The 16,273-nt window shown below is 56.4% G+C and overlaps 1 protein-coding gene across 1 annotated transcript; it reads left to right on the forward strand.

Moving 5' to 3' along the window:
* Positions 1–1,457: 1,457 nt before the first annotated feature.
* WNT6 (Wnt family member 6) lies at positions 1,458–15,970 on the forward strand. Its single transcript, XM_066345388.1, has 4 exons — positions 1,458–1,720; positions 12,436–12,656; positions 12,869–13,203; positions 14,773–15,970. The coding sequence occupies exons 1-4, from the start codon at positions 1,641–1,643 to the stop codon at positions 15,232–15,234; spliced, it is 1,098 nt and encodes a 365-aa protein (XP_066201485.1). The 5' UTR covers positions 1,458–1,640; the 3' UTR covers positions 15,235–15,970.
* Positions 15,971–16,273: the final 303 nt, after the last annotated feature.

Here is a 16,273-nt window from a genome sequence, read left to right on the forward strand (position 1 = left end):
GTCACATCCCCTTGGTCCCCAGTCTCATGTTGGCCCACTTGTCTCCACATTCTGGGGTCCTCGGAATCTTGCCTTCTCTCTGCTCACCAAGGGCGTTTTTCTTGAAAGTGGCTTCATCCCTCAAGTTCAGGGGTTCCCCCACTCAAACCACCAGGAGCTTTCCTCTGGGAGCCTGAGGTATCTGCACCTCAGGTTTAAGGTGCTAGATAGGTCCTCCCCACACCAGGACATTCCTAAAGGTGGATGACCACTCTAGACAGATGACAGTGGTTTCGAGACTGGCCTTCCTCTGGAATGTCCCGCACCACCTGTCCCTCAGCACCCCTGGGGCAAGCGGGGCCGGAGGGGAGGGGCAGGGACTGCAGCCGCTGCCAGCCCCGAGGCCGTGATGAATGGAGCTGTCCCTCCTTCCCACGGGGCCTTTGATCTCCCCACGTGGGGAGGGGGCCAGGGGCATCAAAGACATTTTTGTGGCATGAGGGAATCGAATAAATGCCATCTCACCTGCAGCTGGCTCTCCCACCCCTTGTGGCCCCGCCAAGTTGGGGAAGCCACGTGAAGCAGGAACCGCGGATACGCGAGGCTACGCGAGGTCTGACCCCTCGATCCCTTGCGAGTCTGAAACCTTCGCTCCTTCGCTCGCTGGCACGTGTGAGCGCTTGAGCGCGGGCCACCCAGAGGTTCCCCTTGCTGTCTGAACTCCCCTCCGCGTCCCCTGCCCCGGACGCGGGCTGGCAGGGGCGGCATGGTCGGGTAGCCCGAGTCGAGGCCTAGGGCTTCCCCCTTGTCTCGAGGAAAGGCTGGAAAGGGGGCACGGCGCGGGGGCGGGGCGCGGTCAGCGGCGACCCCCACCAGAACCCGCCCGTTCGAGCCTCCAGGGCGACAGACGCCCCTCCCGGGCGCCTCCAGGGCCCCAGGCGGACTTCCTCGCCCAGGTCCCGGCTCCCGCGTTGCCCTCCGCGCCGCCCTCCTCGCCCCCCCCACCCCCAAACTCCCTCATTCCTGGGAAGTTTTCTCTCTTTACAGTCAACAAACCTGTCAAACGTCTGCCTCCCAGCCCGCCCCCCTCCTCAGCTCCTCTCCGTGCCCCTCGCCCCGCTCCACCCCGCTGCCCGCCCCTTCTCGCCCCGGACTCCACGCGGCGGCGGGGGGCTCCCATTCCGCGGGAGGCGAGGCGAGGGGGCGAGGCGGGCGGGTCCGCCGCCACCAGCGCGCCCGGCCCCGCCCCGGACCCTCGCTCCCGCCCTCCGCCGCGCTCCGCGCCTGCCGCCCCGGGGCTCGCGGCTCCCTCCAGAGAGTCCCGCCGCCTGACTGTCGCAACTGCCACACCAGCAGCCTCCCTGCCCCCCGCCCCCGCCCCGCTCCCCTCCCACCCCCGCCCCCGGCTCTGATTTCTTCTCCCGAGCGAGCTCGGCAGGAGACACAGGCGCTGGCTGCCCCGGCCGCTCTCCGCCTCCGCCGCGCCCTCCTCTCCCGAGATGGGCCCCCCCGCCGCCGCCGCCGCCGCCGCCGCCGGAGCCATCGCCTCCCGGCCGCAGCCGCCGGAGCCGCACTCGCCCTGAAGCGCGGGCCCCCGAGCGCACCGGCTGGCCCCGCAGCCTCGCCCCCTGCCCGCACCCGAGGGCCGTAGAGCGGTCACGATGCTGCCGCCCGTGCCCTCCCGCCTCGGGCTGCTGCTGCTGCTGCTCCTGTGTCCCGCGCACGTCGGCGGACTGTGGTGGTGAGTGCTGCATCGGGCTGGCCCGGTGCGGCTCCTGACGCTCGAGGGTGGGGACCTCGTGACGGAGTGCTCCGAACCGCGGTCCCGCTGCCTCCTGGCTCTACCTGCGCGCTGGGGCGGTGCGGGGGAGGTGCGTACCGCTCTCCTGCCGGCCTCCACCCGGGGCGCTTCTGAACTGCCACTTAGGCGACTCGAACCTACTCCAGCCCCCGCACGTTCTATTGTATTTCCTCCTCCTGTGTCCTACATCCCACCTCCCTCCCAGGTTATGCGCTCAATCCAGCTCACCAAGTAATTGTTGGGTGGATAGAAGAGCTACCGGGGAGACGGGGGGGAAGACCTGTGGTCAGAGATCCGAAGAGTGTGAGAGGAGGTGGACTGGGTTTGGGGAAAAGGGAGGTACAAGGTAAGAAGTCACAAGCAGGTGGGGTCCAACGGCTGCCTCTCCCCCCCACCACTTTGCCCACCAATCCACCAGCTTCCCTCTGGGCTCCTTCAGTGTGGGCGATAGTGGCAAGAAAGGGGGAACTGAGTCAGGACCATGGCTTTCTCTGTTTCTTCCTTCCCGAGCAAAGAAGAGGAGAAAAGGCAGGAAAGGGATCCAGGCGACTGGACCTTGCAGTTATGGGGTCAACGCTAAAGTAAATGAGCAGCTCAGGAGATACTGAGAACCCCGGAGGGTCCGGTGGAATGGAGGTAGGCTTGGCCAGCAGGGGATCAGGACATCTTTGCGGAACTGGCCCTAGCTAGAGCAGACGCGTAGGCAGCGAAGGTTGAAGGAACTTTGAGTCTTGGTGGCTGGGGCACGGACTGGGAAGGTGCGTGCAGGGTCGGGACCGCTCAGATATCTAGATCCCGCGGACTTTTTTTTTCCTTCGCAGCCTCCAGGGCAGCAAAGAACCTCCCGGAATAGCTTCAGTGTTTAGAGAGGAGGGACTTGGACAATATCACTAATACACCAGCCAATCCTAAGGAAGCCTGGTATTGATTATTTGCATATCGCCATGTCATTGGCTGGATATTCTGCACTTCACTCCTCTCTCACCCCGGGATTTGGAAGGAGGGGTGGAGCAGGCAGATCAGTGTCTTCTTGGGAGATAGAGAGGATGATGCCCACACAGGGAGCCGCTGGCCGAGATCCTTCTTCCGTGATGCGGGAGAGCGTCCCTTGGGGGTGTCAGTAAGGGGGCGGCAGATCGAGGACGACACAGGTCCTTACTAGGTAACATGCGTCCTTTGATACTGGTTTAGCAAAGAAGTAGAAGCTTTGAAACAGACCTGAGATCTAATCTCCCCCACTTAAGTCTGTGACCTTGGGCAAGTCACTTTTTTTTTCTGCACCCCAACTCTCAACTGTAAAATAGGGAAACAATCCCCCCTACCTAGAAAGCTCGCCAGGAGCATTAGGCAGGATGATTTACAAAATGACATTGAGAGGTACTCCTTAAATGTAAGTTCCCTCCTCCACATCCTAGATTCTCCTGGCCAGAGACCTCATGGGTGTCAAGGGGGATTCATTTAAGTTTAAAACTCAAGGTCCCAAACAAAACTTTGGAAAGAAATTTCTCTCTTGCTTCTCAAACAACTTTCCTAACTTTGCGCTTTCTCAAGATATGGGGACAGGGGTTTCTCCCTGCTACTTTATTGCCTTCCCTTCCTTCCCTCGTCATTTGTTCAAATTGTTCATTTCCTTCCTGTTAAAATGGCACTTCCTCCATGAAGCTGTCGCTGTCTTCCTTCCCTTGCCTTCTCTGTGCTCCCAGTGCCAGTTACTGCATTTTGACAACCATCTCTTCCGGCATCTCTCCTCCTTGGTCCTGGCAGGCAGAGCCTAGGCCTTTGGGGTCCTGGAGACTGAAGGTGCTGAGGTCAGCTTTATGGAGTGTTGCTGAATTGGTTGATTCACCTTTCTGGGATTTGTATCTGTGGGGTTCCTTTGTTCAGGAGGGGCTGCTGGGTGAGAGCCAAACCAGAGGGAGGGAGACCTGGTCCCTTGGAGACTGACCCCGAAGCAGGGAAGCAAGGAGAGGGGGAGGAGGTGAGGAGGGCAGGTGTGGGAGAACACAGAAGCCTTCATGGCCGCAGCTGCAGGGCGAGCAGGGTGAAGAGTGAGGAGCTGGGGTGATAAGGTGTCCAGAGACTGCCTCACTCGATGCTTCTCAGAAAGAACCTGCCTCTCCCGCCTGTCTTGGCCCCCTCACTCTCCTCAGTCTTTTTCTGATACTTCATTTCTTTGGTCTGAGCCCAGATTCCCTTTCTCAGGATCTTTGACTCTGGCTTGCTTACACTCCTGTCCTCACCACACCCCATCGTTGCCCTCAAAGATCAAGACTGGGTTGGTGGACCAGACCCAGCATCCCTGGTGGTCTGAGGCTCCTGCCACACGTACCCCCCCCACACACACACACACACACTGGTGCAGGTTCACTTTGGCTAGGAGCTTTTTCAGCCCAGGAACTCCCAGGCTGTTCCCTGATGTCTAGGACCTGCTTGCTGGCCCTCTTCTCCCTGCTTCTCAGAGGATGCTGACCAGGTTAGGGCTCCAGTGGAGGAGTGAAAAGCAACTGGGCCTGCAGCAGCCCCCTGCAGTCCGCTCTGACATTCTGGCAGCAGCAGCCAGACTGGGAGCAGAGAGGAACCCAGGCGCTCTGACCGGCAGGGCTGTCCTGACTAGGAACGGAGGGTCCAGAGGGGAGTGGCCCAGGCCCTGGAGTAGGCTGAGGGACCTGGCTCCAGGTTCCGGAGGGTTCCCTCGCAGGGCTCCCCCACCTCCTTCCTCCCTGATGCAGTTTATACTTTCTAAACTGGCCCTAGCCTCTCTGTCTCTCTCACATCTGTAACTTTATCTTTGCAAATTGCAGAACCCCAGATTCCAGGACACTGGCCAGGTTGTCTTGAGGCCATCTTGTCTTAGCCAATGCTCTGGCCCTGACAGATCCCATCTTGAGAATGAAGCGCGCGCGCGCGCGCACACACACACACACACACACACACACACACACAGAGAGAGAGAGAGAGAGAGAGAGAGAGAGAGAGAGAGAGAGAGAGGCTGTGGTTTCCTAGTCACCGGCTCCCTACTACCTGCTCCTTGCCTCCCTCCAGAAAGTACTTCTTTTTCTTTATTTATTGATTTTTAGAGAGAAGAGAGAGAAAGATGAGGGGGAGGAGCAGGAAGCATCACCTTGTAGTTGCTTCTCATATGTGCTTTAACCTGGCAAGCCCAGGGTTTCGAACTGGCAACCTCAGCATTCCAGGTCAACACTTTACCCCCTGCGCCACCACAGGTCAGGCCAGAAAGTTCTTGATGTCTGGCTTATCTTTATTTATAACTTCAATTAGTGGATGTAGAAAATAACTCACTTTCACAGAATAGCCAAATTGATCTCCCTTCTTCTTTCTTCCTCTTTCCTCTTTCTGTTTATGTTTCCTATGAAAGAAACTAACCCTCCCCTTGTTCCACTGGGGAAAACACCACCCAATCTCACTCCCTCCCCCATCTCATCTTGCCTTTTAAACCCCCCCCCCCTTACAGAAACAGGAACCACAGACCTAGGATAGGCTCATCTCTGACCCCACAGGGAGGCAGGGAAAGGACCAGCCTTCTTCCTGCAACCCTGGTTTTCTAGCTGTGCTCCCCACCCCGGGCTGGGCCTAGCTACCCTCTCCCATCCCATCTTCAGCCGGGGCCCCTTACTCTCTGTGGGCAGTCCAGTTGCTGCTCCCTGCCAGGCTCAGGGTGGGGTGGGGCTGGGGTGGGTGGGAGGGGTGGTCATCCAGCCCCACCCTCTAGGCCTCCCGCCTTGGCAGCTTCCCTGGAGAAAGACAATGGGGCTGTGAGCAGCAAAGGGCAGGGGCAGAAGGAGGCTGGCGCGATCTGGGCTGCAGCATGCCCTGGGCCCACCAGAGTCCTGGCACCGCGACACTTCCTGGGGGGTGCAACCCCTCAGTGAGAGGCTGGATCACCAGGATGTGTACTTTGGGGAAGAAATGCAGCTGTGGAGGGGATAAGGCGAGGGCGGGGCACCCAGCCAGCCAGCGCTGGAGGCACTCGGGGAACAGAAAGCCTGTTCCTGGGGGCTGGGGCGAATGCCCTCCTGCCCTCCGGCCGTGCCCTCCTTTGTGCCTGGAGTGGGGTGGGAGGAGAACTTGGGTGCCTCCCTTGGACCCCCTGAGGGAGGGAAAGTTTGCGGGGAGGGTTTTTCCATTTTCCACCTGGCCTCTTTGGTTGGTTCTTCTAGCTCTGAGCCCTCCATTTAATCCAGAAGTCAGAGCAAGAAAGGACTTAGAGGTCATCTGGTCCCATCTTCTCACTTACAGTAAGAGGTCCAGCGAAGTCCAGGGATAGGCTCAAGGCCACAGAGATTGTAGGTAGCTGAGGGTTGGTGCCAGCAGTCCACCTCCTGTTGAAGATTTCACCCTGGCTTCCAGGGGGGGTGGGAGTCAGGAAAGGGGTACAGAGTACAGAGCCTTCCCCAGGCCCCCTTTGGGTGCTCCCCTCAGTATGTGAGAGCCGAAAGCACTGACTGCTTTCAGGGGATCCATAGGAGTTCAACGTGTCTCCTCCTTGGTCCCTCGCAGCCCTGATCAATAGGAAGCCCTCTTGTGTGCTGAAGTCCGTCGGGGAAGGGAGGGCCCCTGCCTCTCCCCAGAGAAATGGGCAGGAGAAAAGTGTGAGGCGGTGGGAAGGGCAGTGTCCATGACAAGGCGGAGGGAACCGAATTGTGGGGGGGTGGGCAGGGATGGAGTGGGGTGGCTGGTGGGCGGTGGGGAGGCAGGGGTTAATGGAGCTGGGGCATCCCTGGCTTTGATGTGGTGGTTGGGGTGGGAGTAGGGACTGGGGGAGGGGGAGCAGTAATTAGGGAGTTAGACAGAGCAGGACAGGACAGGCGGGCGGGCACAGGCCCGGGCCCAGCCGCCTCCGCAGCAGTCAGGCAACATTTTTCTGCCCCTTCTCCACCACCCACCTCCCCCACCCCCGTGTAGCCCCCACCCACAGCCCCAGGGTTCAGGGCTCCCTCTGCTGGCTCCTGGAGGTGAGGGTCAGATGAGGGACCCTGGGGTGGAAAAACAGAGAGCTGGTTGTGAGACCTTTCAGAGGAGGCAGGGCATCAAAAGACTCTATCTAGGGTCTCCGTGGCCTCAGTAATCTGCCCAGGAGTGCTCACTGGGGCTGGGGGGCGGGGGTCCTGGAGGGTGCTCTAGTCCATGGGCAGGGCTGATGCGGGAGGAGACACACGGATCCTGGCTGAGAAGTAAGAGCAGACAGTTGGAGAAAAGAGAGTTCTCAGGAACCCACAAATGTTGCCTTGACACCTACTGTCTGCCCTGCACTGTGCAGGCCAAGAGAGGAGTAAGGGTGTGAATGGGAAGACAAAAACCCCTTGTGGAAGCCCACTCTCTGGACAGGCTCCTTTCATAGTCTACCTGGGAATCGGGCAGGTATTATCAGCTTCCATTTCACAGTTGCAGAAACAGGCTCAGAAGGTTAAGTCTCATCATCTACTCAGCAAATACTAAGTGCCACTTTGACATGCTAAGAATTTGCTCAACATCATAGACTAAGCAAACAGCAGAGCCCAGAGATCCAAACCCATGTCTGCTGGACCCCCAAATCCCTGAGTGTGCTCTGCTACTGACATTATGGTTCCTCATGAGATCTTTGTCTTTAATGAGTTTCCTATCTAATTGGAGAGATGGACAAGAAAGCATGACAAAATAATTATGCCACTGGCGGGATAACAAGCCCCCCCCCCCCCAGTGAGTGACAGGTAAAATGCTGTAGAGGGGGGAGGGGAGGTCAGTGAGGGCTGGGGCTCAGAGGAGGCACTTAGGGCAGGTGAGCTCTACAGTGAGCTTGGAGAGATGGAGAGATGCTGGGCAGACGTTGGATGACCCTGAATCCAGGAATTTAGTGGGGTAATCTGGGATGGCTTCAGAGTCAGCCAAGCCTGCTAGGAATGAGGGCTGTGTGGAAATGGAATGTGAGGCCACCCGATGCCTTCTAACACCTCTGGTGGCCATTTCCTCTGGCTCTGTGGGTTTGACAATAGTCACCTAAATTTCTTGCAGTGGGACTCCTCCACTGGCCAGCCTTGGTCAGCTCCCTTCTGAGACTGGTCCTCTCTGTAATGGAGGGTCAGGTCAGCGGAGCTGGACTTCATGACCTCTGGCACTCTCTTGGGTCCTGTGAACTTGGGAATTAGGCCCGAACCCAGAGCCTCCAGGGCAGAATCTACAGAAGTTGCCAGTAGGAACTGGCCAGCTGCTGATGCCACCAGACTCCCTGGGAGGAAGATTTTGGCACAGGCCAAGCCAGTTAGAGTGGCTAACCCGAGGCGTGTCCCTTCTTGTCTGCATACTGATTTCTTTTAGGGCTAGCCTCATTGTTCCTATGCCCAGAATGTCTATTTGATTAGGATCTCAGACCCTACGTATTCTGTATTACACCACCACTGTGCTCCAGTCCCCAAAACATGCAGATGTTCCCAAATGGGCACAACTTTTGTGGGCTGATCCCAGGACAGTGCTGACTCAGAGGCACCGATAGCAGAGTCCATTCCCTAAGGAAGCAGAAGGGAAGGAAGGAGGGTAAAGGAAGAGGGGAGATGAGAGAGTTATTTCTTTTTTCTTTCTTTTTTTTTTTTTTTTTTTTTTTTTGTATTTTTCTGAAGCTGGAAACGGGGAGAGACAGTCAGACAGACTCCTGCATGTGCCTGACCGGCATCCACCCGGCACGCCCACCAGGGGCTACGCTCTGCCCACCAGGGGGCGATGCTCTGCCGCGACCAGAGCCACTCTAGCGCCTGGGGCAGAGGCCAAGGAGCCATCCCCAGCGCCCGGGCCATCTTTGCTCCAATGGAGCCTTGGCTGCGGGAGGGGAAGAGAGAGACAGAGAGGAAGGAGGGGGGGGTGGAGAAGCAAATGGGCGCTTCTCCTATGTGCCCTGGCCGGGAATCGAACCCGGGTCCCCCGCACGCCAGGCCGACGCTCTACCGCTGAGCCAACCGGCCAGGGCCAAGAGAGTTATTTCTTGATGTGGAGTCATGTGTTCAAGTTAGACGGGGTGTGTGGGCCTTTCATGCTAACTCCGGGTTTTGAAGCCCATGGAGGGAACTGACTTACCCGGAGTGGCTCAGCTCACCCAGAGCCGACAGAGACCAGGGTACTGAAGTGAGGCTCAGTGTTTTGCCCAGTGCTCCTCTGACACTCATTTTCTGGAGGTCCCTTTCCTGTGACTTGAGGATAGGAGTGAGGACAGGAGGGCAGAGAACAAACTGGTCCCTTGGGACTCTGGCTGCTCTGACTGCCCATCTCTTCTCTTGCCCAGCTTGTAAACAAGTCTGGTTCCCAGACAGCCAGGACTCCTCCGGACTGCTCTATCTCTAGTCCCTGGGAAGCAGATAAGGTCAAGAGATTTTTGTCCTTCTCCTTGCTGTCCTAGGGCAGGAGGAGGGAGAGGAGAGGGATGGAGGCAGAGTAACCTTGGGAAGATAAGGTCAGTCAACCTTGGGAAAATAGGGAGTTAGCCGAAGGCAGGGTTGGGGCGGGGGCTGGGGAACGTGGTAGCCTCGGGAGGGGCGTTGGAGGATGCAGAGTCCCAGACTTCCAGGTGGAGTCCTGACATGCAGGTGGCAGGAGAGGACCTACAGAGCCTGGGGAGGCCTGCGTCCCTGCCTCCGAATCCAGTGGAGAAATAAAATGTTTATGGAAACTAATTAGGAGTCATGAAATGACCTCTGGACAGAGGCTAGATTCAAGTGAGGACCTTTTCTCTGGATGGCTCATTTATTCATTCAAAAACATGTATTAAATGGTATTCATTATAGTAGTATAGTAATTGTTCATAATATGCAATTTTTTCATTAAAATTGAGGGGAAATATGAAGTACCTAAAAACCTGCCTAGGAGGCAAAAGAAAATGACGATTCTATCTCTCAAGGAGCTTGTAGTCTTACTACTGACCCTGTATGTCTATGCTGGATTTTGCCTCAAATTCTTTTTGTAATGAGGTGAATAGGCGGATAGAAGAGGGAATAGATAGATACCAACTATCGAAGGTCACTGGGCCACTGGGAGCCAGCTTGACTGCCTTGTCCTGGCCTACTTCCCACTGCTCCACCCGTCACTTCTCTAGGGTTGGGAAAGGTTATGCTAGGCCTTGCCTGACTACCGTTGGAAAGTAGTGATGGGCAGGTAAGCATGGAGGAGGGAAGGTCGGGGCCAGCAATTTCCCATCTTTTCATCTCATGGCTCACATAAACTAATTATTAAAATTTTGCAGCACATCAAAAAATATTTTTTTTGTGACCTGAAAAAAAATAGGTATAAGTTTTTATTCATTCACATTAGACAGCTATTGTATTTAAAGATTTTTAATTTAAAAAAATTTTAAAAATTTTTCTGAAGTGAGAAGTGGGGAGGCAGAGACAGACTCCCGCATGCGCCCAACTGGGATCCACCTGGCAAGCCCACCAGGGGGCGATGCTCTGTCCATCTGGGGTGTTGCTCTGTTGCAGCCAGAGCCATTCTAATGCTTAAGGGGGAAGCCATGGAGCCGTCCTCAGCGCCTGGGCCACTTTGCTCCAATGGAGCCTTGGCAGTGGGAGGGGAAGAGAGAGATAGAGAGAAAGGAGAGGGGGAAAGGTAGAGAAGCAGATGGGTGCTTCTCCTGTGTGCCCTGACCGGCAATCAAACCTGGGACTTCCACACGCCGGGCCAACACTCCACTACTGAGCCAGCCGGCCAGGGCACGGCTATTGTCTTATTGGCTATTATCAGCTTTCTATTTCATAATCTGAGAAAAAATAGGTCAGTTCCCCTGACTAGTCAGGTATTGATTTCTTTTTTGAGAGAGAGATTGAGAGCGATAGAGAGAGAAAGAGAGAGAGAGAGAGAGATAGGAGAAAGAAAGATAGGAAGGGAGAGAGTGAGGAAGGAGAGAGATGAGAAGCATCAACTCATGGTTGCATCATTTTAGTTACTCACTGATTGCTTCTCATACGTGCTTTGACTCTAGTCAAGCCAGTGACCCCTTGCTTAAGCCAGTGACCTTTGGGCTCAAGCCAGTGACCTTGGGGTTTCCAACTGGGGCCCTCAGTGTCCTAAGTGGACACTCTATCCACTGCATCACCACCACTTAGGTATTGAATGTTTTAAAATTCTTACAGCATACCAGTTGAAAAATCACTGGTTTGGACTATATAAGTCTCTCCACTGAAGAAAGGACATTGGTTCCTGGACTACTTGTATAGGGATGATGACAATGACCTGTAGGGTGGTGGTGGTGGTGGTGGTGGTGGTGTGTTAGGAGACCTGAGCTTACACATCGTCCGGCAACCACCTCGCTCATCAGTGTTAAGTTTTGTCTTAAGATCTAAATTCCTCTTGCTGCGATGAGAAGCCCATTACTTCTCATTCTGGTGGGGCCAGAACACGCCTCAGAAGCCTGTGGTTGTGGAGTAGATGGGGACAGTGGGAGTAGATGTGTGCTAGAGCGAAACTGAAGAGAGGCCACCTTGACCTTTGGTACCTATCTACAACCATTTTCCTCTACCTTTCGTCCTCTGTCTCCTGGGGCCACTTCTCTGCCCTGCCCAGAGTCTTTTACTGCCTTTGGCTGAAGGGTTTTTGAGTGATCTCAAATGATCCTCAGCTCCCATGTGCTCAACCCACTCATTCCTACAAGATGGATCCCAGTTAAGCATTGAAATAAGAGCAATCAGATGAAAGCCCTTCCACCCAAGTGTGAACACCCAGTCAAATTAACCTTCAGGGGCAGGTATATGGAAACCAAATGGTACCTCTTCTGTCAGGATGAAGGCTGGGCATAGAGGGATTGCTGAAAGCGTATGGAACTTCCCGTGAAGTCTTTACCCACCCGGTCAGTGTCTTCTGCTCCAATCAGTTACATCAACCCAGGGCCCAGAGCTTGGCTTGCTGTCATCCTGCTCTAGAAAGGGCACCGTTCCTGGAGCAGGTGAAGGGTCACTGTTACCTGCTTCACAGTGCTTCAGAGACTCAGTCCCTAGCTCCTTCCTCCAGTTCCCCAGTTTGGGGAAATAGAGGGTACCTGGGTGAGAGGGCCCACCTTAGAAATCAAACCCCGTCCTTCCCATTTTCCAGAAGGAGAAACTTGGGCTAGAGAGGGAGTGTGACTTTCCTTGGAGGCTACATTCCCCAGCCATTCTAACATCGGATGGCTTTGTAAATCCTTTGGAATTGCCCATGTTTTGTTTTGTTTTTTAGCACCAGTGCCATTCAGCTGACACATACCAAGCTTGTGGTCCTCTAAGACCAGATCTTTTTCTTTAGTATCTATACATCATTTATTTTCTTTTCCAGCCCTCTTCATCTTCCTTCTGTTAATTTGTTCCTTGTCTCCCTGTTGGGTGAGGCCTGTTGAATATTAGTCTTGGCCTACCTGGTGTCAGCTGCCTTCACCTGAGTCAAAATCATATAAGGACTTATTAATGAAGATGTGCACAGAAGGATAAGACCGACTCCTTGCTCTATGATTTCAGTCTAGAACCTAGTTAGAAGGGAACAGAGACGTGGATGGAATGGTAAGAGAAACAATAGGAGAATCTCAATCTTAGTTGGTGGTGGGGGGAGGCATATTCAAGCTCCTGGTTGAGGACGGAGTGGGTCTGGTCTCCTTCTTTGTTACCCCCAACCTTTCAAGTTACAGCCCTGACCTGCTGTGTTTTGCTTCCCAGGGCGGTGGGCAGTCCCCTGGTCATGGACCCTACCAGTATCTGCAGAAAGGCACGGAGGCTGGCAGGGCGGCAGGCTGAGTTGTGCCAGGAAGAACCGGAAGTGGTGGCTGAGCTTGCACGGGGCGCCCGGCTCGGGGTTCGCGAGTGCCAATTCCAGTTCCGTTTCCGCCGCTGGAACTGCTCCAGCCACAGCAAGGCCTTTGGACGCATTCTGCAGCAGGGTCAGTGTGGGGAGGAGACCGGGGAGCCCAGAGGAGAGGGTGGAGGTCTGGGGAGGCTGCCCAGTCCCACCTCTCCCATGGATAATTGGGCACTCTGCCCTGACCCTGTCTCCCAGCCCCACCCAGCGCCACCCCTCACTGCCCCGCCCACCGCAGCCCCCCAGGACTCAGCTCTGGTACCACAGGCTGACTGCCTCTCCTTGTCCCCACAGACATCCGGGAGACTGCCTTTGTCTTTGCCATCACAGCTGCAGGTGCCAGCCACGCAGTCACGCAGGCCTGCTCCATGGGTGAGCTGCTGCAGTGTGGCTGCCAGGCGCCCCGCAGGCGAGCCCCACAGCGACCCCCCGGCCTGCCGGGCACCCTTGGGCCCCCGGGCCTTGTGGGCTCCCCAGAAGGCAGCGCTGCCTGGGAGTGGGGAGGCTGCGGTGACGATGTGGATTTCGGGGATGAGAAGTCCAGGCTTTTTATGGATGCGCGGCACAAGCGGGGAGGTGGAGACATCCGAGCCTTGGTGCAACTGCACAACAATGAGGCGGGCCGGCTGGTGAGTGTGGGCGGGGCTATGACAGTGTGTGTCAGCGGATGCAGGAGAACTGTGTGTGTGAATGGGCCAGTGTGGGAGAGTGTGGTGTATACAGAGAGGCACATTTGTGGAAGTGCGTGAGGAAATGGTGTGAGAGAGGGTGCGTGTGAAAGACTCTGGTAATCTATATGGGAGCCAGCGTGGCGGTGGGGGACCGCTCAGGGAGAGTGGCTGGGGGCCTGAATGGGAGTGTGGCAGTACGGTGGCCAGCCGAGAAGATGGAGTCACTTGGGGGGTCTGGATGGGCCTAGGGCAGGGTAGGGAGAGGGCGCCCAGGGAAGAGAACTCAGATGGCGCTTTTAGGGACCCCATTAGAGTGGATACCTCTGAGACAGTACAAGTGGGATAGAGCTTGAGGTGGGTAGAGATGTGGCTGCCAGGGTAGGAACAGAGGCTGGAGACAAAGGTTACGAGGAGAGGAAGACCAGGAGCTGGGGCAGAGTTCTGGGTCTTCAGGCAGGGGAGGCAGGGGACCCAGGAGATGTGCAGGAGGCCTGGAAAGGAGACAGAAAAGGCCCACAGGGCAGTGGGCTTGGGAGGGATCGAAGGACAAGGAGTGGATCTGGTGGAGGCAGGAGGGGGTCAGGCAGAGGCCGGGAAAGCTGTGCCTGAGTCTGGGCTCTTGTCAGCTGGCTGCCCAGCGGCCCCAGCCCAGGCCCCGCCCGGATCCCTGGCACCCTCTCCCCTTCTCTCTGCAATGAGAAGGCCCCGGCAGCTCTTGTTTAGGGACAAGAAAGCTGTCTTGGTCAGATGTTTCCAGGGGAAAAGAGAGCCTGGGAGGGGGGCGGGGACACAAATGTCTGTAGATCAGATTGGCCCCGGGACTCTGAGCTTCCAGAGATGATTTTCCTGGGTCATTTGACCTCGTAAATCTCTAGTGGGGTTGTGACTCTTAGACACAAATAGCAAATAAAAGGCAGGACTCCTGGGGTCCAGTTCTCATGAACGTATCCATACTATGGCTCAGTTCTAGGGTGCTCTAGGGGCACCTCCCCCCACCCCCACCCCCCTCACACACATCCTGTGTCCTCTAAGGTTTGGGCCTGAGGCACTGGGAAGGGGGGTAAGAGGGGACCCAGAGAGGAGTGTCTTGACAGGCCCACATACCTGTCAGAGAGGGCTGGGGAGGGTAGTGGAGACAGACGCCCAGGGAGTGGGCTCTGCGTCTCTCCTCAGCCGCGCCTGGGGTGAGGGTTGGCAGGAGGGAGAAGGTGCGACAGCTCCCACCGCCCCCTCTCCTCCGGGGAGAGTCTCACTCCTGCTGTTCCTTCTACTTCCTCACTGTTCCCAGGCTTTGGATCCCGAACCTCTGTGCTACATGCTGTCCCCTGCTCTCCACTTCTCCTACTTTTCCATCCTTGTTATTGTCCCCTTCTTCTCTGGGCTGTTGCTTCCTTGTTATTTATTTTTGTCTGCTCTTTTCTCTCTTCTGTCCTCTCCCCATCTCTTATTTTCTATCGGTCCTCTGGGTCTTTCAGCGCCCCGCGCCCCACATCTGTCTCCATCTGCCTGCTTCTCTGCTCCCCTCAGGCCGTGCGGAGTCATACGCGCACCGAGTGCAAGTGCCACGGGCTGTCGGGCTCGTGCGCTCTGCGCACCTGCTGGCAGAAACTACCCCCGTTCCGCGAGGTGGGCGCGGAGCTGCTCGAGCGATTCCACGGTGCCTCGCGTGTCATGGGCACCAACGATGGCAAGGCTCTGCTGCCCGCCGTCCGAAGTCTCAAGCCGCCCAGCCGCGCCGACCTCCTCTACGTCGCGGACTCGCCCGACTTCTGCGCCCCGAACCGGCGCACAGGCTCTCCTGGCACGCGTGGCCGCGCCTGCAACAGTAGTGCCCTGGACCTCAGCGGCTGCGACCTGCTGTGCTGCGGCCGCGGGCACCGCCAGGAGAGCGTGCAGCTGGAGGAGAACTGCCTGTGCCGCTTCCACTGGTGCTGCGTAGTGCAGTGCCACCAATGCCTCGTGCGCAAGGAGCTCAGCCTTTGCCTCTGACCGCCCGCTGCATTCCGGACTGCGCGCACAGCCGCCTCTCGGTACTTGTGTAACCTCCGGGCTCCAGCAGGGGGCGCTTCCCTGGCCCCGCTTATTCTTGCAAAGTCCATCTCCCCGGCCTCTGGAAACGGAGGTGGTGAAGCTGAAGATATGCGTGCCCAGAAAGGCCCAGGGCATCGGAGGGGCCCCCAAGAGGCGCTTTAGGGGGTACTGGGGAGAGACTATACGCTTTAGGGAGTTCTATCTTCTTGGTCCCCAGTTGGAAACCAAAGAGCCCTTCCTAGACCTCTGGATGCAGGGCTCCTCAGGACTGCTGGCCTTGGGTTGGGTGGGTGAGATTAGTATCAATAAAGCTATTTAAACCAATAGAACTGGGCCCACGGTTTGGGAGGGGGGATGGTCTCTGGCGGGTTGTCATGGAGCCAGGCTCTGGAAGGAGTGTCTAAAGGGAGATGGTTTTGATAGAACTAGCAATTCAGAGCTCCTCCCCTGGGTCCCTATCTCCCCCCCCATGGGCCTGGGCTCTGCTGGCAATCTTGGTGAAGAGTGCCAGATCTCCCCTTGGCATTCTTCTTGCTCACTCTTGTCACACAGCTAGGGCCTGGATACAAGCTGGGGAAGAAGCAGCAACCCCTCTTTAAAGAAGCAGACTCCTGAGAAGGTCTGGGGACAGCGACCAGCAGCCTCTGCTGTGTACTTGGCTCTCAGTCAGCCCACACCAGAACGCTAGGGGAGTGTGACATCTCATCTTCCCCTCTGTTCCTGTGATCCTGGGGGATTTGTGGGTAGACTCTTAGGGCCACCCAAGCCCATAGGATTAAAGCACTTTATGAACTGCAGAATGTGATGAAATATGTTATTAGTAACATCAGACTTAACATTGAAACTAACTTCACCCCTATTAACGATGAAAAGACTGCTCAGAACAACATTTCTAATTATACTTAGAGGGAGATGAAGAAAAGTTGTCCCAAGATTTCTCCTGGCACCCAACTACATTTCCTTCCTTCTAGTTCTTTCTTGGGAAGCCTGACGGTGA

Source organism: Saccopteryx leptura, chromosome 7 (genome assembly GCF_036850995.1).
Source record: "Saccopteryx leptura isolate mSacLep1 chromosome 7, mSacLep1_pri_phased_curated, whole genome shotgun sequence".
In the NCBI taxonomy this organism is placed as follows: Eukaryota; Metazoa; Chordata; class Mammalia; order Chiroptera; family Emballonuridae; genus Saccopteryx; species Saccopteryx leptura.

What these genes read in the sequence shown, in the direction of transcription:
- WNT6 (XM_066345388.1), top strand. Translation starts at nt 1,641, where the DNA reads ATGCTGCCGCCCGTGCCCTCCCGCCTCGGGCTGCTGCTGCTGCTGCTC. An exon ending in CACGTCGGCGGACTGTGGTG is followed by an intron (nt 1,721 to 12,435) that starts GTGAGTGCTGCA and finishes TTTGCTTCCCAG; the next exon opens with GGCGGTGGGCAGTCCCCTGG. An exon ending in ACAATGAGGCGGGCCGGCTG is followed by an intron (nt 13,204 to 14,772) that starts GTGAGTGTGGGC and finishes TGCTCCCCTCAG; the next exon opens with GCCGTGCGGAGTCATACGCG.